This window comes from Tursiops truncatus, chromosome 1 (assembly GCF_011762595.2).
Source record: "Tursiops truncatus isolate mTurTru1 chromosome 1, mTurTru1.mat.Y, whole genome shotgun sequence".
Lineage (NCBI taxonomy): Eukaryota > Metazoa > Chordata > Mammalia > Artiodactyla > Delphinidae > Tursiops > Tursiops truncatus.
Window position 1 is genome coordinate 34,290,743 of NC_047034.1, and position 26,317 is coordinate 34,317,059.

At 40.0% G+C, this 26,317-nt stretch overlaps 2 protein-coding genes across 6 annotated transcripts in view; one reads left to right on the top strand and one right to left on the bottom strand.

The window, feature by feature from the left end:
- Window positions 1–6,275, top strand: part of MFSD4A (major facilitator superfamily domain containing 4A) — a 30,728-nt gene extending 24,453 nt beyond the window's left edge. For all 3 annotated transcript variants that reach the window (XR_002179896.3, XM_019952332.3, XM_004328353.4), the window contains one exon: window positions 1–6,275. Coding sequence is in view for 2 of the 3 variants with exons in the window: in XM_019952332.3 (XP_019807891.1) it covers window positions 1–56 (56 nt within the window). In the remaining variant the exon portion in view is untranslated.
- Window positions 5,437–24,475, bottom strand: ELK4 (ETS transcription factor ELK4). Of its 3 annotated transcripts, none has more exons than XM_019952333.3 (5): window positions 24,125–24,473; window positions 18,053–18,325; window positions 16,087–16,962; window positions 15,203–15,319; window positions 5,437–13,471 (listed from the first exon to the last, which is right to left on the bottom strand). In XM_019952333.3, the coding sequence occupies exons 2-5, from the start codon at window positions 18,314–18,316 to the stop codon at window positions 13,373–13,375; spliced, it is 1,356 nt and encodes a 451-aa protein (XP_019807892.1). In that variant the 5' UTR covers window positions 18,317–18,325; window positions 24,125–24,473; the 3' UTR covers window positions 5,437–13,372. The 3 variants fall into 3 exon arrangements, with proteins under 3 accessions (XP_019807892.1, XP_004328400.1, XP_019807893.1); XM_004328352.4 differs by having other exon boundaries at window positions 18,110–18,325; window positions 24,125–24,355; XM_019952334.3 differs by lacking the exon at window positions 15,203–15,319 and having other exon boundaries at window positions 24,125–24,475.
- Between the last annotated feature and the right edge of the window lie 1,842 nt (window positions 24,476–26,317).

Genomic DNA, 26,317 nt, shown 5'->3' on the forward strand with positions numbered 1-26,317 from the left:
TTCCTACCCAGGACAAAGCACTTGGAATGGAAAGCCTGGAGTGCTACCAGAGGTAAAACTGAGATGAAGGAGGCTGGCGAAGACTTCCGGCCTCTTGCGCACCAGCTCAGGTCAAAGGGCTGAAGAAAGCTGGGGTGGCAGCGGAGGCAACCTCTCGACGCCTTGGTTCCGATCTTCTCTAATACTCGGTTGGGTAGAAGAAATTAAATTGAGTTCTGGTACCTGGGTCCTCCCTGGGCAAATCATTAGATGTTTACCTGGCTATTCAAGTTACTCTCCTCTTCCCTGGCTCAGACTTTTGGTAAGAGCGGGCTAGGATACCCAGCTGGGAAGGAAGAAGACAGCTAGATGCTTCACTCCACTGGCCGCCTCCTTCATGGACCACACCCTGGGTTTGAAGATGACTCTTGGTTGAAGTTTGAAAAAATAAGTTGAAATTATAAAGAGCGATGATCATTGCTATATGTAGATAGACTTTAAATTAATCAAAACATATCCCAAGTTATTCCCTGGCATGCTCAAAGGATTTATGTGCTTTTCCTTATTATAGTCCGAAGGCCCTCCAACTCCTGCTGCTGCTGTCAGTAGTTTGTCTGTCATCTAAAACATCGAAAGGAAAAGTTGAATCTTGCTACCTTTGGGGCACTTCAGTGGTATGCTGGGCTAGCTCATACCAGCTTATAAAAGCCAATTGTTAAGTATTCATTTTGAGAGCTGGTTGTTAAACCCAGCCATTATTTAAAATTAAATTAGAGAAACTTATTACCTTCGTTTTTAATGTAATTTAACTATACTCAAAACTCATCACTTCCTAACTTTTTTATACCTATGCTCTTGAAGTTATTTATTGTGCCTGCAGGGTAGAAATATTATATAAAGGTATGCTTCCGTGTATGTCTTTCCAACTCCACTTTCAGTGATAATATGTTAGCGGCTTGAGATCAGCCATGGTGGGAGTATTTACACCACAGAAATTGGCAAAAGCTAGAAATCATGGCTTTATTGTCCCCTTGGAGAGCCATCTGATAAACATTTACCAGCATACCACTGCTAATCATCAATGCTAATTGGTCCAGAAGTTGTCTGGGAGAATGGGATAGAGTTTCTGCTTTTACTGACATTGAATGGCTTATAAAAGGTATAGAAACAGCATGAAGAATTTCTCAAAAATAGCTAATTTAAACTTTATGTCTTCTATAGGGAAAAAAACTCTTTATATCACGTCAGAATTTTCTTTAACATAAAGCTGGACGACTGACCAATTCGAGCTGTGCAGTATACTGAAAGCAGTGTCTGTCAGGGAGTATCAGCTCCTGTCCAGATCAAATCCTGTAGTAATACAGAGACAGGATGCAAACTCAGCCAACTTGGAGCAGTTAAGAGTGCTGAGACTTCTGTAAGTAGTGAAATGGCTGTTACAGTGGCTGTTTGTGTGTTAGTTTACCAGCACTTTCTCTGTGTAAATACAAATGTACATGTATAAATATAAAATAAGTGGATCGTGGTTCTCAATAACCTGTCCAAGTGGAGCAGTTCACATGCCCCACACCAAAGGCTTATCCTGGAACCATCGGCATTGTCATGTTAGCCAGCTCCATCTGCCATCAGCATGGTGTCACAGTGAGAATCTGGCTATAGAGAGAGACCTGGTTCAAGCCCTGGCCTCACCTTGTAGCTATGTGGCCCTGGGCAGATCACTGAGACTCTTCCAGCCTTGCTTTTTTTTGTATCTTTAAAGTGATATTTCTATAAGAACCTTACCCTACCTCAAAGGAATTCTGAAAGAATTAAGTGAATTTGTGTAAAGCAATTATCATATGCCTGACATAGAAATTTGCTTAATAACTGTTAGCAATTTTTATCTTTAAAACCTCCTCGTTAGCAGCTTAGAAACTGTTCATATGTTTGGTACATATTTATTGTAAATCAAACAGATCCAAATTCTTTTGAAAGCTGGTGGTCTAGGGGTATAGTTTTAACTATGCCTGTAAATACTTAAAAGTATTAGACGGCAGCCAGAGTTACTTGTGCAATCTAACCAGAGTGAGTGACTGACCCGGGGAAAAAGAAAGCAGCTATATTTTTCTTGTGGTTTTTTCAAGAAAACGTCCTTTTTATACAGATTTAGAAAGAAGAACCAATAGCTGTATCTAAGGTGATCATGATTAATCTGTGAATATAGAAAACAAGATTGAAACAAATCTAAGAGTACCTTTCCTAAAATAAAATATTTTAAATTTAATAAGCATGTTGTCCATTATGAAGGACAGTCGATCCTTTTATAAAAGCTCAGAAACAAATGACCAAATGTTCCCCCAAGACAGGTCTCTCTCATACTGTAGGTTCCCATGGCTGATACTGTAGAAGAAACAAGACTCTGAGGGAGGACTGAGAACCACTGTTCCCTCTTACATATGATCAGAATAAGGGGAAGCAGGTAGGTTTTATACCACACTTCAATATCAGTTACAGAGAAAGTAGGCTTTTTTCCTGATCTTCTTTGAAGGGTGTTGACATCTCAGAGTGCTGTGGAATCACCCTGTTCCCAGATTTCCTTCTGCCACTTGGATGTGGGAATCTAACCCATCAGTATACCAGAATCTGGAAGTATACCAGATTCACAGTGACATAAAAAGTCTTTTAGAGAATTCATGTATTCATTTAAAAAAGATTTATTGATCACCTGCAAGGTTTAAAGCACTGATCCAGGTGCAGATACAGCAGAGAATGGGACAGAAGTCCCTGCCTCACAAAGACAGTAAACAAGTAACATGCCACAGGGTGAGTGATAATTGAGTGCATAAAGAAAGATAAAGCAGGGAAGGTGGATGGGAAGAGGGAATGTCAAGAGATGCTCCGATGGCCTTTCTAAAGAGGTGTCATTTATGCAGAAACCGAAATGAGAGGCAGGAGCAGCCATCCAAAGACCTGAGGTATTTCCTGTCAGGCTGGGGACACAGCAAGTGCAAGGGCCTTAGACGGAATATGCTTATAGTGTCTGAGGAACAGCAAGCAGGCCAGTGTGGCTGAGTGCGGTGAGGAAGCGGGAAGAGTGGCAAATAAGTTGGGGTGGTAGCTGGGGGCTCAGATCATATAAGCCATGGTAGGAATGTAGTTTTTTGTTTTTTTTTTTTAGTTAGGTGAGGTTATTGGGAGAGTTGTGGGCAGCAAGGGACATGATCTGATTTACATGTTTACAAGTAATACTCTGGTTGTCGTGTGAAGAAGAGAGAGGCTGTGGAACAAGGATGAAACTGGGGACACCAGAAAGGGTATAATTGCAGTAAACTATGTAAGAGATGGTGGTAGCTTGGACAATGTTGGTAGCATCAGTAGTCAGAGTGATTGGGTTAAAGTATATTTTGAAAGTCAAACTGACAATTTGCTGATAAATCAGGTGTGGGGCATGAGAGAAAGATGGGAATCAAGGATAACCCCAAAGGCGTTTGACTTGTGTTATGGGCATGTGATAAGGCCATTTAAGGAAGACCTTAAATGATCTTCCTTAAGGAAGACAACGGGAGCGCTCAAGAGTTGTTTCAGGACATGTTCATTTTATGATGCTATCTTGGATGTCAAGAAGGCTGATAGATATAAAATCTAGAGGTTAAAAGAAAAGTCAAGCCTGAAGATACAAACTTCGTGGTCACCTACATATAAAGAATGTTTAAAGCCACGGGACTGAATGAGGTCATCTAGGGAGTAAATGTAGAGAGAGATCGAAGATTGAGCCTTGGGATTCTGCAACACCGAGAGGTTTGAAAAAAAGAACAGGATCCAGCAGAGTAAATGAGAGAAGCAACCAGAGAAGCAGGAGGAAGTTCAGGAGAGAATGTGGTTTCCTGGAAGGCATGCGAAGAATATCTTAAGAAGGAGGAAGTAATCAGTGCTGCTATAAGGTCCCATGTGGACTGAACATCGGCCACTGGATTTGGCAATACGGAAGGCGACCTTGACTAGAGAGGGGTTTCTATCAAATGATGTGTATTCAAAACATACGAGAATCATAAAATCAACTCTGTTCCAGCAACCTCCTTGCCACCAATGCTTGCCACCTAACTTGCACAGCTATTAGAAATTATTGTCCCTGTTTCATTTTTCATTATATAATGCCCTCTTATTGGAAAATTATTCCACATGAAGTCAACTTCATGGACTCCCTTCAGTTACAGGGTGTATTCCAGTAAGTGCAGTGCTTTGTAGTGACAATCAATGTGAAATCTTACAACTGTTAATGATTATCTCCTACCTAATAATGCCAGTTACCCAATATTAGGATATTCGTTTTATCATTAGATGCATCTGTGAAACACAGAAAGTATTGATAATTGCAAAATAGACATTATGCCTCTCAAAAGAGGACGTGTCACCAGTCAGAAAGGTTAGAAAATGGTGGATTAAACAGGTTGGTTTTTCTGTTTTGCGGTACGCGGGCCTCTCACTGTTGTGGCCTCTCCCGTTGCGGAGCACAGGCTCCGGACGCGGAGGCTCAGCGGCCATGGCTCACAGGCCCAGCCGCTCCGCGGCATGTGGGATCTTCCCGGACCGGGGCACAAACCCATCGACAGGCGGACTCTCAACCACTGCGCCGCCAGGGAAGCCCTAAACAGGTTTTTTTTTACTAAAAGATTTCTTAGAGCTTTTAATATTCTGATACGCACTTCAACTCTCCAAGCGGTGAAGACCCCATTTCCCAAACTTATTCGCCCTCGTGGGACTACCGTTCTAGGCAATGCATTTTGGGAACATTGGTTTAGGGGAATCCAGCAGTCCTCACAAGTGGTTACCACCCACTGTGCTGAGCGAACACTGCCCCATCATCTGAAGGGACATCTCACCAGGGCTAGTGAACTGTCGTCCCCTGCGGAACGGTTTGTTCCTTTTATTTTCATCTAGAGATATGAAACAGAGCTCTGATGTGATTCTGCCACCTATTAACCCCACTTTCCCCCATGTATATTTTATCAGACCAGTTCTAAAAAGGCCTAACTTCATTTGCTGAACAAACTGAAGTCTCTAGTTTCTAATCTCAAAAACTACGTGAAGAAACAGTGCCTAGAGCGGAAATAAGCAAGAGCTGCTTCTTACAAAGGACTGAAACAAAAGAACCTGATTAAAATTTAAATACTTTTAAAAAATGTAAATAAATTTTAAAAGTAAAATAAAAAGATTTCACAAGGAAAGTAATTTTTCTAGCCAGTCAGTACTCTTTTAATTCCTTTTTGTATCAACAGTCATTTTACAGTTTCCCCTTTTCACTACCTATCTCAACACAGGCTTTAAATATTTTAATGTAGATACACATCAAATAGTTGAAGGCCAGGTTTTAATGATAACCTTTGGAACTTTCCTTACCCACATTTAGCACAGACGGGAATATAATACACAAAGACTACCTCAATAGATGTGAGAGGAGGGAAATAATTCAGAAAGTCATTTTGTTAAAAATATTTATTTAAAAAAATACAATTGTCCATATCAAGTTGCACATACATCTATTAACATATCTATATAATTTTGGACTTTAGTAAATTTGATACAGTGCTTTCTTAAAGCCAGCTTGCCATTATACAAAGCAGATTCCTCTGACAATTCTTATATAAAATAGTTTTTAAAAATGTATCATCTTTCTAAAAAGATGCATATCATCATTACAGAATTTAACAATATTTTTGCATAAAACTTGAAGCCGTAGAAAAAAAAGATCACCTGATTGGTTATTCAGAGCAACCCCTTACTATGTCTGGAGGTGCACTGAGTATCAACTACACTTTTCCCTCCTAAAAGCAGCATATTATAAAGCCCTCAAAGTGCCAGCGCATATTCTTCCTCGCCAACCTAAACTCTGTAAAGTTTTTCTGCCACACGCATGTAGAGCTGAAGGCTCCAGCTACAGCCATACTAATTACCCTAAAACAACATCCCTTAGTTTCCCAACACGTTAAGTCAGACTGCTTAGCTAGAAGATGTGGCAGTTTCTCTCCAGCTGCATCAGCAATTAATGTGATTTTAATAAATGTTAGCAGTTACCATCATTTGAATTGCTTTTTTAGGAAAAAGAAAAGAAAGTGATTTTAATACTTCAAAGGTCTCCCTCATGTAAATTAAACAGATTAATCAAGACAAGTTGTTAATGACACTTTAACAATAATGCAGTCTTTTGGGTAGGTGTGCACTGGCATTATATGTAAGTATTCTGTTTATACAAAAGTAGTGGATACTAGATATTATGAGAGATAGATTTCAATAAAATAAACAAGGGGAAAAATAAACAATGAAGTAACTGTCTTCTCAGCTGAATGAATCGGAGTTTAAGAAAAGCACCCTGACAAGTTCTTATTACAGAGGCCAAACTAAGACGCTGAGGTAAAAGAATACATCTCTCTGTGTTAACACCACAGCAGACATATGCTCTCTTTCTGACTTACACATTGGGTGGGCGAAAATCAAAAGTTTAACGGTATTTAATTTTCAAGTGTTATCCGTACTTGAAGATCCAATAGGGCTCACAGAAAATTATTAGTTTGTTCTTCAAAGGACAAAATTGTACACTTTTTTAAAGCCAACTTGATTATCTAGTGTAAAGGGCAGAATTCTAAAAAACTAAGTCAAAACTTTTATTTGCCTCAAACCAAAGCCAACCAGTAGCAAAATGACTGGACTGAGTTTCATATTTAATCTTCCCTACCCACAAAGATAAATGAAACTGCTAGAAGGTAAAAGTGAAGAAATACATATGATTGTGACTAGAAAAGGTCGAATGGCCAAACCAAATAAATAGGCCTCAAGTAATCAAAAATTAATTGCATTCATTTCTATCTTTACATATATGCATCTCAGTTCACTTCACTAATACTGAACAGGGAAGCTCATACAATATGCTACTTTATCACATAAGCAATGAATGTAATGTACACTTAAAGGCCCTTGGTAATACTGCCATCAAAAACAAAAAGCATGAAATGTCTTAGAAAGGACTGTGTCCCCTACCTGACAGACAATAAGCAACAATGATTAAACAGAAAAGAAACTTAAATTTGGCGAATTCACAAAGTTGAGTATAATCCACCAACTGCAAACCATTAAAAGTCATACATTTCTACAAAGCAGAATATTAAAAGCTTGTAAATTATTTTAAAGCATCCTAGCCAAAACAGCATACCTTACAGAGCCTAGAATGGCTCATTGGGTAATCCACTTATCCCTTCTCCAAACAGTCAAGTTCCAGAAAACATGAGCAAGCAATAAACCTTAACTTCCCTGACCCTCAATATCCTCAAGGTGAAATTAAACAAAATAATCATTAAGTGCTTCCAGTTATTAAAAACAGAACAGTGCTAATAATGGTGTCCCAAAAAGTGCCAAGTGATTTCATACCAGTATATGGCATTCCCACCCCTGAACTCTAGGCAAGCTTGAATGATGGACTGGCTAGAACTCAGGCCCAGCCACAGGGCACCTCCCCACCCCCAACCCGTCCAGAAGATCCCAGGCCTGTCCTCGCAGGGCTCATAATCCTTGGAGGGGACAAGAACAAGAACGGGCCCTTATGAGATGGGAAACAAGGCAAAGTTGAGAAGACCATTCAGCCTAAGATACTCTTGAGTTTTCTGCTAATGCTTTTTATGTACAGTTCAAAAGGATGAATAAGCTACAATGCCAGAATTCCTCCACCACTTTATCAATCATGGTTAAATCTGTATTTTAGAAATACCACGTCTAGTATAAACCTCCTCTCTGAGAAACGTAGAACCCAACGTAACAAGGATTTTACACAAAAATGTAGAAGTTTTTAGAAAGAACATTCTTATTTGCTCAATAATACATGAATATAAGAAAACAGTTTAAGATGACTTTGCTTAGAGTATGTCACATGTGGCACTGTACAGTATTTCTAAAGAGTAGACAAGCAATTAGTCTTTAAGGCCTATGATTCTATGCATTTAGAAAAACAAATGTGCAAGGCATTAATTTTTAAAAAGTGACAACTGCAAAGTGCAGCCAATTTTTGTTTTTAAGTTTTAGTATAAAATAGCCTAGGAACCATCCTAGACTAGGATGACCATATGTTCCCTCTGAAAAATAGATTTATTTATACACGTACACACAAACATATACTCAGTCAATACATCAGTATATATACACACACATGTATGCACTCAGCCAATCAGAATGACTTGGAAAGAAATGCTCTAGTTTCCCAAAATATTTTAAAATAAAAACTTAAGCCTCATAAAACTTCTTGATCTATATTATACTCAAAAGATTAGAGTTCAAGAGACTATGTTTGATTGTATCCCTCATAAATTTTCTTGTTAAAGGTTTCATTTAAAACGTTAACAGCCTGAATTTCCTGGTTTCTATAGAAAGCTTAGAGCCAACCTTTCCCCTCTCACGCAAACCACTCTGATTTCCATCTTCACAACAACTAAGTGTGGATGGCAGCACCCTAGAAATTGCTATTTCTGGCAGGCTGTCAATCTACCACAATTTTTTTTTCAGAAAAGTAGCTTGAAGAAACTGGCAGCTTCAAATGGAACATTTATACTACATCAATAACTCACCTTTTCAGTTCTGCTCTGTTTACAGGTAAAAACATGACTTTCATCCTAACAGGTTCCACCAAGTACGAGAAATGAAATCAAACCGCCTTCTTTTCTTGCTTAACACACCACCACCCACAAGAATTCTAGATTCTAAGATTAAAACTTCAACTTCAGTAAGCAGAATTCTGATGACACAGAGAAATAACAGGGCACCTTGTTTCAGGCAACACCAGCAGCATTAAAAACAGTAACAACTGTTTATTTAATTGTTGATTAATTGTTGACCCCAAACCAAGAAGATAATTAACCAAACACTTTCCATTGAACTAATTCTCTGGTCAGAGCACCTGCTCAAGATAATTATGGCTGGCCTCCACTTCACTATTATGAATTGAACAATTAACTTCTCAATTCCATCCTGTCACACCCTCAGATCACAGACTACGTACTTCATGAAGAGTCTAGTTTTCCTGTTGCTGTGATCCTTCACTCAGAGCTCCAGGCTTCTGCACAGAGACCTGCACTTGTCGCCATACTTGTTTACACACCTAAGAACGGCACCTCAGCACAATTCTAGATTTCTGGCATGGGTAAATAAAATACATACAATAAATGAAGTGATAGATAGAACAGACCCATCAAGAAAATATTTATTTGTTCAGATGCCAAAATGTTACCAAAAAAAATAATAATAATAATAATAAACTTACCAATGCAGCAAGAAACTGGAGGTTGTTATGTATTTTAACATAAAGCAACTTGAAATAATTCTGAAATTGTTGGTAAAATACAACATTAATAAGGCCAAAAGAAGTTTGAGAGCAGCTAGTAAAATAAAAGTAAATTATAAAGTCACACCTAATATGAAAAGGAAAGAGACAACAGGCTGTCAAAAATAATAAGCATGAAGCTCTGGGAAACATTTGGTAATGGGCTATTTGGCAATGTATGAAAAAGAAATTTCTCATGAAAAAGAAATAGGAAATTTCAGAAAGTTGATGACAAGCTCTGCTGAAAAATTCCTAATCTCTACTGGAGATTTTACATGAAAATCAAATCAAATATGTAAAGGATTTCCCCATATATCACAACCAAAGCTTCCACATTGTATTTTTCAAGATTAGACTGACAAACAAACCCTGAGTCAGGGGGCTTTAAAGTAGAGTACATGCCTCCAGGAGAGTGCACAAGACAATCTACTGGATGCAGGAAAAAAATATTAGAATTTCTACTCAAGATTTATTTTTATGCCATCCTTAATTTCTGTTTTGTGTTATGTCTTATAGTGTATATAGGACTCTAGTATAGCAGTATATAACTTAACATATATACATGTAAATCTGCAATAGGGTATTTGTGTTCAAAGCCTTTTATTGATCAAGGTGTGTGCTCAAAAAGGTTGGAGACTGCTTTTCTGAAATGCCAGTGAATGGCTCTAATGTACATAAATTCACTAGAAACATACAAAACTGCCTTTGAGAACTTTAGAATCATAACACAAGTTCTGAGATCAGGATGAAACGATGTCATTAGACTAGACATCACACAATGCCAAGTGTGAATGGCACTGAAGTGATAATATCAACAGCCTGCAGTTACAGTTCCAGAATTCCAAGCCTCTGATTTACTGTCTCCTCCAAGCCTAAGTGACACACAGTATGGAGAAAACTAAAAATGTGCCATGTAAATAGATTCAACAGTCAGTGCTGCCTTCTTTGATCTCTACTATAGTATGTAAATCTTCAAGGAATTGTAAAAAAAATCCAGTGTAAAAAAAAAATCTAGTACCCTTTTACTATAGGCTCATGGGCTTATTTTCCCCATCAAAATCTAAAGAAAAAAATTACTGTTACCTGTATTTTAACCACCAAAATGTAGAAAAATTAAACCTGTATTTTAACTCAAAGAAGCATAAGGCTGACCTTTTGAGGGTTTCTGGATTCTTCCATCATGTATAAATTTTAAAAAAATCAATGGAAGTTTCCACCTCTGAACACATAAAATATGCCATGAGGAATATTATATCACAAAAGCACTGTGACAAGCCAAAAAGAAAAAAATTATTTTAGAAATTATGTGAAAATCCACCCTAGGGTGAAATAAATGCAGTGGTTCACTGGCTGAGTGTGTGGCTCTGAGCCAACTGTGTGCCCCCCTTCTCAACTCCAAGGTGGGGGCTTAAAATCAACCACAGAGGGAGTAACTTACATGATGGGAATCAGCAAATGCTACAATTTAAGGGCCTTTTTTTCCCCTTCAGAGAGCCTGGTGGTTAAACATCTCACAGGATACAACTGACTAGATATCGGCCAGAGCAAATGAAAAGTTAAGCTAATCACAGCAGAAGTCGCAAAAACTCACTAAACCTGCTCCCCTATCTTAACTTGGGCTCCTTTGGCCAACGAGCATTCATCCTGGCAAAGTGACTAGTGATGGATACCAGCTACTGCTACCAAATATAAGTCTCTCCAGTGAATACTGATCTTAAGTGGTATGTCACCTTTTGATGCTAAGAAGAACTCTGTGGATGTTCAAAAAAATAACAAAACAGAGACTTTTCCAGGAAGGAGGTAGTTTACAAATAGAACGATCTGCCTCATACACACTTGCACTATAGTTGCAGTTTCATTTCACTTAAAAAAGTGAACACATACATACACACAAACACACACACCAACTTCCCCAAAACAGTTGATCTCAAAGAGAAAGCAGATCATCATCAACCTCCTAAGGCCCACACCTCTCAGAGACTTCTGGGAGAGGTTTATAGGCAGAGGACTCACTAAAACTGGTTCCTAGGAAGTTGCTTTGACCGAGTTTTCATGGTGCCCTTGGTTCCAGGCACCCCTGTGCTGAGACGGTTAATTATCAAAGATACTATCTATGAAAACAAACCAATGGCTTTTCTCCTTTGACTCAAAATAAGATACTTTTGTGCTTTCAAAATTTTAAATATCTAGTTAAATCAAGCCATCAATATTTACTTATCTAATGTACAAAATGTGAATTAACCTAATAAAAACTAGTCCAAAGTGCTGCTGAGCAGTCTAATTTCAAAGAGGCATGCAAACGAAATGATTCAATGTGGGAAGAAAATCCAGTATGTCTGTTCCCCATCACTACTGAACACTGCCTTTCAACACTGCTATTGCACATCTCAGGAACAGAACTTTTCAGCTGATAACCACAAATGAACCAGTAACAGTCGCCAACACTACAAATATAAAGGCAGCTCCCTGAATACTGTCCTTCTGCTACTAATGAACTAGCATAGACATCTTATGCTAGAGTTTCTCCATACTGTATAAAACAAAGTGAACTTTATGTATCTGGAAGATGCTGGTTTATAGCAGTGTCACTTTGAGCCCTCAAGTCCTTACTACTCCCTTATTCCATTTACTTCAGGTGGTTAATTATAGGAACTATTTCGAGGGTTAAAAGACTAGTTTAATGGGCAGGGTGGTGGTGGTGGTAGCAGCATATCATCTGATCCTGGACTTTAAAGCCAAGTTTTTCAAAAGACTCAACTGTGACGTTGGTATCAAATCAGTTTAGGGGATCAACAAATCTGTCTGCACCTGGCACTGATTACTATATGGTAATATTTTATAAATTTGGTAGAGATGAAGGCCTCAGTTTTTCACTACTAATATGAATAATCCAATCCCTATGTATGAGCATTGCCAAATGAACTCTGCTCCTTTCTTATTAAAAAAAAAAAAACTCAAAGAAATAAGCATATCTTTACTTCACTACAGATTTGGAGGCTTCACTTTGCTTTTCATCTTCCTAATTACATTGTTAAAACTATCACAACCTCTAACAACCTTAAATTTAAAAGACAAATATACGGTAGAAAATGGGATAAAATGAACAGAGAAAAGGGTCCTTCATGCCCGTACCTTCCAACTGAGAAAAGCCCTACATGTTGTTTCAAGTTATTCAATTGAATCTTCGACTCAGAGATGCCTCAACATTTCAAACCCCAGGTTCATCTCCCTAAAAGCCATCATTTACCATACTGTATTCCGTGGGTGTGTAATCATACCACCTAGAGAGCAGATGACATTTCTGTGCCAGATATGGGGTCCCATGTTCTCACTGGTTGTTCTAAATACTGTTTTAAGTCCCCGGTTTAAAAATCTCCCTAAGTGGGAATAAACTAGCTCCATGCTCTGTTGACAGGTTCAGACAAGATCACACATATGGCTAAGAGATCCACCCCGAATAAATGTAAATAAGATGCCTTTTTGTGGAGTTGCTTACATATGTTATAGTTCATAGCAAAACAGAATCTACCCAATAGTCCTGCTCCAATCTTACTTGGTGTGAATAGGAATGATTCTTTTTCCTCTACTGCTTATGCACAACTCAGTATTCAACAGAGCACATTAAAGTCCTAAAGATATGGCCAATTTCATTTAACTAATATTTCTTTATATAACATGCTCAAAGCATAATTTTTTTCCTGGCCAAAGGGTCCCAATAAGGCAGGAGGAGTAACTTTGTTCTTAATTCTCTTGCAAAGCATAGCTAGCTGCTAAACCCCACCAAAAATTTCTTTAACACAAAGTTCAAAATATTTTTTAAAAAGAAAGAAAAAGAGGGAGGTGGAGTCTGGACTCCAATTAAGGCATTTTTATACACAGTCTAACTTGAGTCCTATTCAAAGGGAATCCTAAAAAAGCATTTTTAATGGAGAATGGCAGAAATCACAATAGTCTATTATCAGCATTGTGATGTATCAATTGCTCACTTTAAATGTAATCATGTTGGGTGTCTCTTGGGTGTTATTCCTTGGTTCTCTCATCCCACAAGTGCATAGGTTATGTTTTCTGTAGATCTGGGGAAAATGGGCCAGGGGTGGAAGGTCCATCCAGGCCAGACAGAGTGAACGGCCCATGACTGTTCAGCACAGAAGGAAACTGAGAAAGAAAATAAAACACATTATCATCCTATTATGCAACCCTAAATTTCACTTTCTGTCCCTATTATATTCCCTGAGGCAGAACATGACATCCACCTGCAGTGGCTCACAGGACAAAGGCAGTAATTGTTTATCATGGAAGAATATGATGTCACAGAAACTTTTAAAAAATTGTTTGTCTTATATGTTAAATATTAACACCCTCCAGCGTACCTTGATGGAATGGAAAGAACAAACCTATACTTTCCCTCAGATGCTAAGGTACACAGCTTCACACTTGACTTCAAATGAAGGTTTTAGAAAGCTCAGTAAATGACAGTATGCACTACAGAGTATAATTCAATTGTATAGCAAATCACAGACTATCAAAAAGAGGTCCAGAGGAGATGCCCATCTCTTAACTGCTGCAAATAGTTGTAGGGTGCTCATCCTACAAAAGGGCTCCCCCTCATGTGTTCTGAGACCAAATGTATATGGAGATTCCAGGCTGGAGCTACATGAGCACTATGACTTTCTCTCTATAATTCAATTATCTGTTTGTGAGAGGCAAAGAAAAATGTAAAATGAAATATGGAAAATTCTCAACACTCTATTCAATAATTTATAAGTTTTTGCAAAAAACAAATTGCAGAAGTAGTAAGATTTTTAATTTTCTTTCTTTTTTTCCCCCTCACCATTCCATTTCCAAAAGAACAAATGAAAATTTAAATTACAAAATCTAAGAAAATCTCCCAGGGAGTCACCCTTGAATAAGTGAATGAATCAACTACAAGAAAGCCTACAAGTTATAAAGTCTAGATGTTCTGGGCAAAAAAATGGTTTAAAGCTGTGAGACCGGGACTTCCCTGGTGGTCCAGTGGTTAAAAATCCACCTTCCAGTGCAGGGCACGAGGGTTCAATCCCTGGTCGGGGAAACTAAGATCCCACATTCTGCGGAGCAACTAAGCCCGTGCGCCACAACTAGAGAGCCCAACTCGAGAGAAGCCCATGCGCTGCAACTACTGAGCCCGTGCGCTCTAGAGACCACGCGCCACAACCAGAGAAGCCCGCACGCCACAACAAAGAGCCCACGTACTGTAACGAAGACCCAGCGCAGACAAAATTAAATAAAAATAAATAAATAAATACCTTAAAAAAAAAAGATTAATAATACCTGCCTTGCAGGGTTTTAATAAATAAAGCAAGCTGTGAGACCTTTCCTAAGATCTTGGTTAAGAGGTAATACAATATTCATTTTTTAAAATATATATATTTAAAATGCTGATGAATATCAGTTCTGAATGAGGGGGGAAATGGGAGTATTTGATACACTATTCTCAAGAGTTTTCTCTATTTTTTTAAAGTCCTCAGTTAAAAGGGGGATACCCCTCTAAAAAGAAATATGTATATATATATATACATTTTCTTTTTTTAGAAAAGAGGATTTCTAGTATTTAAAATGACCAAAAAAAAATTGGATAGGCTCAAAATCTACTACAGTTTTAAACAATTCTTGATCTAATTCAAATGTATGGGATAGTAAACAATGAAAAGGAAACTCTGCCGTGAATATTTATCTGAGTTGTCTGCTGGCCAGAAAATTAACACTTAGAAATTCAAAAATAAATCTAAGGAATACTTATTAAGTAGAAGTTTTACAATGATTAACTGAAGAGTGGATACTGCCTTTTTGCCTCTTTCTTCATTTACCACACCCCAATTACAGAAGACAAGCTTTTATGTAATTTACCTGGAAAAGTGTGTTAGCACCTTGTAGCCTGGCTGGACTTAGGGGAGCAACAGGGCTGAGAGTACTCCAAAAGTGGATACTGGAGAGCAAGGGGCTCGGAGTCAGTAAGATGGGTGTCTGCAATACACAAACCAAAAATATAACTAAATGGCTTATCAGGATTATGTTTACCCTTGTAATACACAAATAGCTCTGAATCCAAATACTGTCCTATTCTCCACTCCAAGTATCTCCAAGTCGGAAATCTTATCATGAAGAAAAACTCAGAAATTACTTTTACAACCCAAGTAAGATAAAGGTCAAAATATTTTCTAACCCGTTTTTGGTAGAATCTTTTTCAAATAGAAAAACAAAACCAATCTGAATTTTGGTATGGAGAAATTATGGGTAACTGAGTCACAAACATATTTTCCCCTTAATAATGTGTAGGTCTAGGAGTAATCTAACTATTTAAATGTTATATGAGATGAGCAAGTTAAGAAATAGCTAATGAAAATAACTGCACAAACTTGTAAGGACCTCAGGATCTGTTGTCTTCTAACTTGAGATTATCACTGTTGTTTTATATGACCCCCCCCACCCCCCCAAAAAAAGAGCGAGAGAGAGAATATACTTATTTTCTTTAGGAGAAAGTGGAAACACCAAATACTTATTTAATTGTAGAACAATGAATTTTTTAACACAATACTCCAAACCTTTTATTTTGACAATTCTAATTGAGGTGAGGAATTGGGTTACTTTCACAGGGTCATATAACCTTCTGTAAGGCAAGCCTATGTGGCCAAATGAGAACTTGAGGTTATAAATTCTGGATTTGTTTTAAAAGGTGAGTAAAAACAAACAAAACAAAAAAAACGCAGCACTAATAAGAAAGAAAGTGTTACCTGCGAAAAAAGTGCTGGCGTAAGAGAAGCCGTAGGGAGAGATGGGCTTAATATTCCCAGTGGGCTTGGATCACTGCCCGTGATCACCAGGGTTGGTGCCAGCTCTAACCCCTTGGGTTTCTTGGACCTTGATGAATTATTTGTTTTGTCCTTTTCTGGCAAAGCCAAATCCTGGTCTTTAGGCTCCAGGGACAAGTCCTCCGGAAGTTCCATTGGCTGAGAAGCCACTGATTCCATGTCTGTGTCCATGTCTGGGTTGGAACTCAGTGGTGGTGAAGGTGTTCTAGAAGGCTCCTGCAGAGGGGACACAGATGAAATAGGTGGTGTGGTGGTAAAAGCGGCAGTTACACTAGATGCAGAAGTTGGTGCTTCCAGAGAAGGCAGTCTGGGGGAAGCCAAATTCTCCAACGCTTGCATAGTTTCTTCTGAAGATGGAGAAATACTTGGGCCAGTAGAAATGGCAGCAGCAAGAGGTTCAACTGGTGGCTTTTTGGCAGGTGTGGTTACAAATTTGATAACAGATGGTGTTGGCTCCTGAGGAGATTTTTTCTCTGCCAATTTCTCAGCTGGATTCTCAACCTTTATAGATTTGAAAAGCTTCCTGTTGGAGGAGTTCAAAGAGTTGAGAGTAAATGAAGAATATAAGCCAGAGTGTATGTAGTCATTGCGGCTAGAGGTCTTGGCACCAGGCTGTGCTGGCTTCTCTTTCCCGCCATTCTCCACATCTTTGGAACTGTTGCTGCTGAGTTCACTGACGCTTAAAGCTTCGCAGTCTCCCTCAACCCTGCCCACTGTCATCGGATCCATGTTCAGAATCTCTGGGTACGAGACAAACTTGTACACAAACTTCTGACCATTCACTTTTTTAATGATATTCTGTAGATAAATAAAATAAACACTCTTAGACTTTCTTAAACTTTTCTTAAGCATTTCTTAAACTTTACCCACCCCCCATGAAAAAGCTGACCTAATGGGGTTCTCTATTTGACAGGTAGTTTACTTGAAAGCTTCAAAATCATCTAAATTTATCTAGCCATACCAAACACAGTTCCTACTATTATGGAGTACAAGTTAAAAACATTTAAATGTCTTATTAACAACTGAACTAATATGTTACATCAAAGCTGAAAGATTTTAATTGCTTAACACTGTCAGCTAAGTATCTGTATGAGGTCAAAAATTTCTGAACTGCAATCTCAAATAACTCCAAAGGTACAAGCGATTCACATGCTGAGGAAGCAAAAAGGAATTCAGAATATTACTTCTGCTAAGGTTCCTACTTCCTTCAGAAACTCCAGCTGCTTCTTACCTCATCTCTCCATACAGGAAAGCTGATAACATCAACCACTCAAAGGTGAAAGAAATTAAGACCCCAGCTTCTCACTTTAATTCTACCCATTTGAGCCATTTATTTCACTTCAGTGCCCAAGAATGTATTCAAAATAATAAGAAATTAAACAAAAAAGTTTTAACTAAGAAATCACATCGAGGTATTAACAGCTATTCTTTAAGGTATTAATTTGTGTTCCAGGTTAAACTAAAAAGTAAAAATTAAGTAGAGCTAAAAAAATGAGTAAATATGAGACAATTTTTAAAGTAAATTATGATATAAACAAGAGTATTTATTTATCCTCAAGAATCTCAAAGTTCCTTTTCCTTATTCCAACTCTATAATCATGTTTTCTTTAAAGACAACTGTAATGAGGAATAATATATGAGCAATGGGAGCTGGGTACTGAATAAGAATTTGCAGAAATACACCTGGAACATTTACATCTTTCATCCTAATTCCAAACTGCTGAAGCTGTAAAATAAATTGAATTAAACCAGAACAGTGATCATTTCACAATGTATACAAATATCGCATCATTATGTTGTACACCCAAAACCAATATAACTTTATGTCAATTATACCTCAGCTTAAAAAAATTTCTTTTAATAAATAAATAAACCAGGACATTAGTACCTCTAACCGCACCAGAAGAGAAGGATCAATTCTTGTTTTGAGGTGGATGTGTATTACCTTCACATAATAGTATCTGAGGGCTCGGCTGAGTTTGTCATAATTCATATTAGGCTTGTTCTTTCGAATCCCCCAGAGACGAGCCACCTCTTCGGCCTGCAAAAGCTTGAACTCCCCATTATTAGAGGTCCAGCAGATCATGTGATCGTTCTGAGGCTCCTTTAGGAGCTGAAGGAGGAACTGCCACAGGGTGATAGCACTGTCCATAGCAATGAGCTGAAAGAGGCATCGGGTAAGATACACAATTAACAGCCAACCGTATATGTCAGACACTGTTTTAAGTACTCTAACTGTATTAGACTAATTACTCATTTTATCCCCACAGCAATCCTATAAGACAGATACTACTGCAGCCTCATTTTACATGTGAAAAAACTGATTCATTAAAGAGTTAAGTAACTTGTCTAAGGTCACACACGTAAATGGTGGAGCTGAGATTTAAACGCAGGCAATCTGGATCCAGAGTCCAAACTCTTAAGCATGCCACGCTGCTTAAGAAAAGTCTTGCTGTGAGATAAAGCTAGTTTCATAAATTGCAGGAGCAGACTGACGAATGCCAACCAGTAGAGTATCACTGTTATTAAATTTTATCTTAAAAACTCATTGTCATATTCTCTGAGGAGACCACCATTTCAGCATCTATCTAAATTAGCCCAGCTGGTTTATTTGCCAGGATATGTTGTGTGTCTCAGGGCGGCCCAGAGGTATAGGGAATAATCTACTTTTGCTCCACTGGTATTTCTCCTCCAAATAGTTTCCATTATCATAAATGTAATTTACACACATTGGCAGCACTGAAAATTCAGCAAAATGTTCCCTAAGTTACACGTCCTGTCACCATTCTGTCCACAGGGATTCGGGATTCCACCTGCATAGATCCTCCTTTTATTTGATTAGCAACCTTTATTTGATTACCAAGACTGGAACTGAAATATCTTTCAGTATCTCAAGTTTTAGGATCTTCCTATTTAGGCCAGAGTTTCCTAAATTCAGCACTATTGATATTTGGGGCCAGATTATTTTTTTGTTCCAGGACGCTGTCCTGTGCATTGTAGTTTAACAACATCCCTGGCCTCTACCCACTAGATGCCAGTAGCACCTCCTGCCCAATTTGGCAATCAAAATGTCTGCAGACATTGCCAAATGTTCTCCTGGGGGGACCATATCATCTCAGTTAACAACCATTGGTTTAGGCAATGGAGCAGCAAGGAAATGTTCTCACAAAGTTATTTTCCTCACAAAAACTTCCAAACACCTTGTTTATAAGGAAGAATTTTTTAAAATATTTTTTAAACATCTTTATTGGAGTATAATTGCTTTTCAATGGTGTGTTAGTTTCTGCTTTATAACAAAGTGAATCAAGCTATACATATACATATATCCCCATATCTCCTCCCTCTTGCATCTCCCTCCCACCCTCCCAGGAAGAATTCTTTAGGGCAGAAACTCTGGCCATATATAAGCACATTCTAAAAAGTCTATAATTGAACTTGACACACACACACACACACACACAAAACAAAAAACCTTCCTTTTTAAATCTATGAATTAGATCTCACTGGATCAGAACAGGACTTAAATGAAATCAATTGTTAAAATACTGTAAAAACAGGTAAACTGACTACATCAAAATTTAAAACTTTTGTGCTGCAAACAATACCATCAAGTGAGGAGACAATCCTTGGAATGGGTGAAAGTATTTTCAAATAATAAGGGACTTTCATCAAAAAGTATAAAGAATCCTTACAATTAAAAAACAAACTGAAAATAGGCCAAGGATTTGAAAAGACATTTCTCCAAAAAGTAATACCAATGCCCAAAAAGCACATGAAAAGATGCTCACTGTCATTAGTTACTAGGGAAATTAAAATCAAAACCACACAAGATACCACTTCACACCTACTAGGATGGCTACAATCAAAAAGACAGATGGGGCTTCCCTGGTGGCGCAGTGGTTGAGAGTCCACCTGCCGATGCAGGGGACACGGGTTCGTGCCCTGGTCCAGGAAGATCCCACATGCCGCAGAGCGGCTAGGCCCATAAGCCATGGCCGCTGAGCCAGCATGTCCGGAGCCTGTGCTCCGCAACGAGAGAGGCCACGACAGTGAGAGGCCCACATAACGCAAAAAAAAAAAAAAAAAAAAAAAAAAAAAAAGACAGATGATTTAAGTGTTGACTAGAATGTGGAGAAAAGTGAAACCCTCATACATTGCTGATGGGAATGTAAAATGGTGCAGCCAGTTTGGAAAACAGTTTGGCATTTCCTCAAAATATTAAACACAGAGTTAACATATGACCCAGTAATTCCACTCGTAGGTATATGCCCAAGAGAAATGAAAATATATGTCCACACAGACACTTACACAGGAATGTTCACGGTGGTATTCATAATACCCAAAAAAGTAGAAACCACCCAAATGTCCAACAACTGATGAGTGGACAAGCAAAATGTAGTATAACCACAGAGTGGAATATTAGCCAGAAAAAGGAATGAAATACTGATATGGGCTACTTCAGTGGATGAACCTTGAAAACATTACCCTAAGTGAAAGAAGCCAGCCATTTATATGAAACGTCCAGAATAGGCAGAAAGTTGATCAGTGGTTGCTTAGGGCTGGGAATGGGGAATGGGTGGGGAGAAGAAAAGGGGAGTGACTGTTAATGGGGTGATGAAAATATTCTGAAGTTAGATCGTGGTGGTGGTTATACAACTCTGTGAATATACGAAAACCACTGAACTGTACTAAGTAGGTGAATTTTATGGTATGTGAATTATATCTCAATAAAGATGTTAAAAACAAACACTACAAATACAAAAGTTAGGCCTGAGAAACCTAACTCTAACTATGTACAACTCACAAAGGGTCAACAATGTCTGCTTCCAAAAAGGGCAAAGATGAGGAACTATACTAGAAAATATCTGAGTTTCTGTAACTTCTGAGACATTCAAAAAGTCCTCCAATTATCCTCTTATCACTTCGAAGCTGGTTATACAGAGATACTGTCATCCAAAAGTAGAGTTGGGAAAATGATAAAGAATAGAATAGGGGAGATGCCTCCCACATTTATAGAGTTAATGGAGAAACAGGCCATGAATCTAAGTCTCTTTCATCACAGTCATAATATTCTGTTCATTAGGGAAACCACTTCCCTAGATGGATAAAAGCATTCACATCACCAGTGGGTTGTAAAGAAGTATTACATTATTAGATACTAAGTGATAATAATGTACAAATATGAAATGCTACTTTAATGCTTTTATGCTCACTAGAAATCATAGTTTCCCATAGCCTCACTTAAGCTGGGTTAAAATAGAGGTTTTATATTATATCCATCAAGTATTGGGCGGGGAGGTGGGGGGGATGGTCCCTGCCATTTCTCTGACCTTACTGCAGAGGCTTTTCTTCTGATAATGCCTGTTCATGGCAAGTTACTTTTTAACTACATATGTTTCTCATTTAAACAATTATTTGTTAGTCTAAATCTGTTACAACTACTTCCCAGTAAATTTCAGCTTAACCAGAGAACTCAGTCTCCACATTTCCAAACATCATCTTCATTATCAACAATGCTTACAGCAGTGTGTGAATATGTGTGAGAGAATGGTAATGGTGATGATGTTGAAGCTAGAAAGGAGGGGAAGAGGAGAGAGGAGGAAAGAAGAAAGTGAACATGGCAGAGAACCGGAATCTCAAGACTATTACAGATTTGGTGCCTGTAATTCCATTTATTTTTGGAAAAATTCCCCAAACCAAATCCTAGAGTCTTAATGCCTATCATGCAGACAGTGCTTGAACCCTTCAGGTTTATAATGGCTGAGCAATACACGCAAAAAAAAGGAAATAACCATCAACATCTCCACAGTGAGTACACAAGTGCCATCCTGAGCAAATGGGAGGTGTTCCCAAGGTGGTGTCGGTTTACCTTCCACCTCTCCCTTTGGTTATTAGGAGAGAGTGTGTACTGAGCCAAACGCTGGTGGGGCTGTTGCATACTACAGGGCAGAACCCAACTGTGTGCAAAACGCTGCAGCTTCTCTAGTGTACTTCACAGTGCATCGGGGATGGGAAATGGCTGTGAAAGAAAATGGGCACTGTGGTTTTGGACTTACATACCGGAAAAAAAAATTTCTTTTGCGAAAAACTAACAAAGACATAAAATGGACATCCTCAGTGGGTACTTTAAAGGAATATTTTACTCATTCAATTTTGATAACAGTTTATTCTTTGGCTGAAAAGGTGGTGAACCACTGGGCGTATAGTTAAGCTGAACCTCTTCATTTTAGTTCCTAAAAGTGTGCTATTAATATGAAATTCAACAATTTCTTCAGCCATAAAAGAGAATTAAAGGAAAAAAAGTTACAGAAGACAGTTATGTAAAATTACAAAGAGTGAAATAAAGTCAAAAATATTAAATACTTTTATTCTCAGTCAAAAAACCCCCAAACCCTTTATTTTTCTTCTCACGAAAATCTCAATGTTTCTACAATTACAGTTTTTTCCAGAAGTTACAGTTTTAAAAGAGATTTTTAGTAGAAGTATAATGAGGGAGGGAAATACTTAACTGATCCAAATGAAGGAATCTGATTTTTGAGGGATTAAATGTGGAAAACATAACTGATTCTAACTTAACACTTCAAAGATAGTAGATTAGTTCCTGTGCTAAAATGAAAGGAGCATGTTGAAGTAACTCATTAGGGAAAGGAAGCCTCTATTAAGTGAAAACTTTCCCACCCTAAACATGTTTATAATACACATAGTCCAGTTGCTGTGGTGACCCATGGCCCAACTATTTTTCAGAAACAGTAGCTAAGACCCCAAAAATAAATGTCTCCAAATTCAGAGTGCTGCTTAAGTAAAACAAAAGCAAATTATGAAATGTATCAAGCCTAGTTTTGACTTAAAATCATCGTAGTTGTCAAAAAGTAATCTGATGTATCTAACTGTACAGTATCCTATACTAACAGAATATTAAAAGTGTACTGTTACATTACCATAAAACTTAAAAACAACATTTCCCTAAATGGATTCCACTTAACGCAGTTTTAACATTTAAACAAAATTAAAGAGGGGAGGGTTCCTGAGGGGGAAAACTGAATCACAATACATTTTAATGAAAACACCACTGACAGTCTTAAATATTGAAGCATCAAGTTTTCCACGCAGTGGGGCGGTGAGTGGGAGACGGCAAAGAGGGAGGGAGGCTCTGATTCACCAACCAAAGAGATGGGTGAACCGTTCTGATGAGGAATAAAATTCCAGAGTCTTTCTTTAAATGCCCTAAACTTCAAATAGCAATAGCTTGGGAAAAAGCCAATTGTGTATCGTTTGACTCCTTCAGCCAACAATGCCCTTTATTTCCTGCCAAAGCCAGTTAATATTCAGCCCCCAAAAGATGTTTCCAATTGATCTTCTTAGGCATGAAGAAGCCACCAGCCTCGCGGCAGCTGTACATTAACCGGAAAGTAAAGAGGGGAGGGGGTTTGCGGGAGAGAAATAGAAAAAGAAATGAAACTTGACACCGGATGAATAGCGAGCTTGGGGACAGGAAGAGACACGGATGACCGTGTGCCCCCGAGGAGATCAAAGTCCAGGGGAAGAGCCGCAACCTCACCGGGCCTGGGTAAGCACTGAATTACTGTACTTTCACTTTCCAACTTCCTGTCACTACAGAAAGTCAGAATTGCTCCCCTCTTGCCCCCACGCCCCAAAAAAAACATCACTGCGACCTTTTGCCCCAGGGACCTCGCGGTACCAAATAAGGGGCGAAGAGAGCGGAGCGGGTCGCGCCGCATCTACCTGCGCGCCTCGGGGCTAGGGCCGCCTGAGCGGGCGGGGCGGGGCAGGGGCGGATCCCTAGGGGAGCGCGCGCCGCAGCCCCCGCGCCCGCCCCCACGCGCTCGTTTCCTGTTGTGCAGCGAGCCCCTAGCCCCCGCCCGCGTTCCCCGCTGTTGGGGGGGCCTCAAGACCCCGACGGGGTGCGGGGTGGACGGGGCGTGCGGGGCTGGCCGCTCACCGAGGCCGCGCGCGGGGCTCCCTCTGGGTCTCCGCCTCGAACACGATGCTCCTCTCCGCCCGCCGCCTTCTCAAGCTGGGAGCTCGAGGATGGCGCGGCAGCCGCTGCGACCCCCGCGGCGGAGCCGGAGAAGGCACCGGCGGCCGAGCCAAGCCCGCCGGGTGCCCGCAGCCGCCCGCATCTCCCGCCGCCGCCGCACCAGCCGCGGCTCCTCGCGCCCCGCCCTCCCCGCCCCCACACGCGGCGGCGGCGGCGGCGGCGCGGGTCGTCGGGGCCGCTTCCCGCCGGGCGCGCGCTCGGGGCGTTCTTCGCCGCGGCCGAGCCTGCCAATCGCTCCGCGGCCGCCGCCACTCTCAAACCCCCCGGCTGCGTTGGGGCCCCTCCCCGACGCCGGAGCTGACGCGCGTCACTTCCGGGGGCGGGAAGGGAGGGGCCAATAGCACAGGGGCTCTGCCAGCCGCCGCCGTAGCAGTTTCCGCCGCCGTCCCCATCCCCGTCCCGGTTGTGGGGGGCTAGGGGTGCGGGCGCGGCGAGGGTGCTGTTTGGGTTTCTCCGCTTTGCACTCTCCGCTGGATTACTAGCCAGTTGCTGTTTACTGAGGCCCACGACCCGAAACCGCACTCCGAAGCTGCCACATGGGGCCCCTCCGTGTCTCCCCCGCCCGAGGGAAGAGGTGGCGCTCGCCAAGCAGCCTCCAGGGGACCACTTCTGTTGTTGCGAAACTTAAATGTGAGGGCTTCTCCCTCCAGGCCTCCCGTCCTGCCTTCCTGGCTGGGTGTACAGAGAGGTCGGTATTGCCACAGCTTTCTCATCGAAGTGCCAGATCCCAGGGCACTATGAACACTTGACAAACATTAAATCAGCACTGTGGTTCTCTAGTGCCGGAACTGACAAATGGAAACACTGGTGTCCTGGGGAAAGCTCGTTCTGGCGTTGGAGTCGGAGACCTGGAATCCATCCGTGGCTCTGCCTCTCACTAACTCGTCAGTCTTAAGCAACTTTCTTTACCTCCCAAAACAGTTTCAATATACGTAAAATGGAGAGAACCCAATCTCTTAGAACTGTAATGATTAAAGGAGATAAGGTGCATAATCACCTCGCGGAGTGTCTAGCCCATAGGTTCTCATTAAATAACAATTTTTAAGGAACCAGGTCACACTTGGTACAAGAAACTGCTTGAACAATTTAGCAGCAGAAGGTATAACCTTATGCTGAACAAAACCTCCAAGAAATATACTGTGTATCCCATTTAACAGGAAACCAAGGACAGGCCAGTGTCTCACTAGCTGTGTGTCCTGCAATGAGTTGCTTCACCACTCTGAACCTAAGTCCCCTCATGTAAAATGAAGATAATAATGTGCAGCATTGCTGGGAAGATAAAATGTGATAAAGTCTGTAATGTGCTTAGTGCATTACCTGGCACATAGTAGACACCCAGTAAGTGGTGATGTCATTTATTTTTGCCTCCTCCTCGTCCCCACAGTTGAATTCATGGTTTAAAAAAAAAATTTTTTTTTTTTTTGGCCGCTGTAAGTAGCTTTCAGGATCTTAGTTCCCCGACCAGGGATTGAACACTGGCCACAGCAGTGAAAGAGCGAGTCCTAACCACTGGACCCCCAGGGAGTTCCCCATGGCAAAATTAATTGAACTCACTGAGTGAAATGGGATCATCTCAGGGAGCTCTAGTCAATACTCTGTAATGACCTATATGGGAAAAGAATAAAAAAGAGTGGATAGGGCTTCCCTGGTGGCTCAGTGGTTGAGAGTCCGCCTGCTGATACAGAGGACACGGGTTCGTGTCCTGGTCCGGGAAAATCCCACATGCCGCGGAGCGGCTGAGCCCGTGAGCCATGGCCACTGAGCCTGCGCGTCCGGAGCCTGTGCTCCGCAACGGGAGAGGCCACAACAGTGAGAGGCCCGCGTACCGGAAAAAAAAAAAAAAAAAGAGTGGATATATGTATATGTATAACTGATTCACTTTGCTGTACAGCAGAAACTAACACAATATTTAAATCAACTATACTCCAATAAAAATTAATTTTAAAATATAACCGATATCATAAATGAAAAAGGAGACATCACCATCCATCCTATAGATATTTAAACATGATAACAAAATACTATGAATAATTTTATGAAGATACATATGAAAACTTAGTTGAAGGGAAAATTCCTAGAAAAATAATTTAATAA

Excerpts from the sequence above, each read along its gene's own strand:
- ELK4 (XM_019952333.3), bottom strand. The coding sequence starts at position 18,316 with ATGGACAGTGCTATCACCCTGTGGCAGTTCCTCCTTCAGCTCCTAAAG. Across the intron at positions 16,963-18,052 it reads CTCTTCTGGTGCGGTTAGAG|AATATCATTAAAAAAGTGAA; the intron begins GTACTAATGTCC and ends ATTTATCTACAG. Across the intron at positions 15,320-16,086 it reads CGCCAGCACTTTTTTCGCAG|ACACCCATCTTACTGACTCC; the intron begins GTAACACTTTCT and ends TGTGTATTGCAG.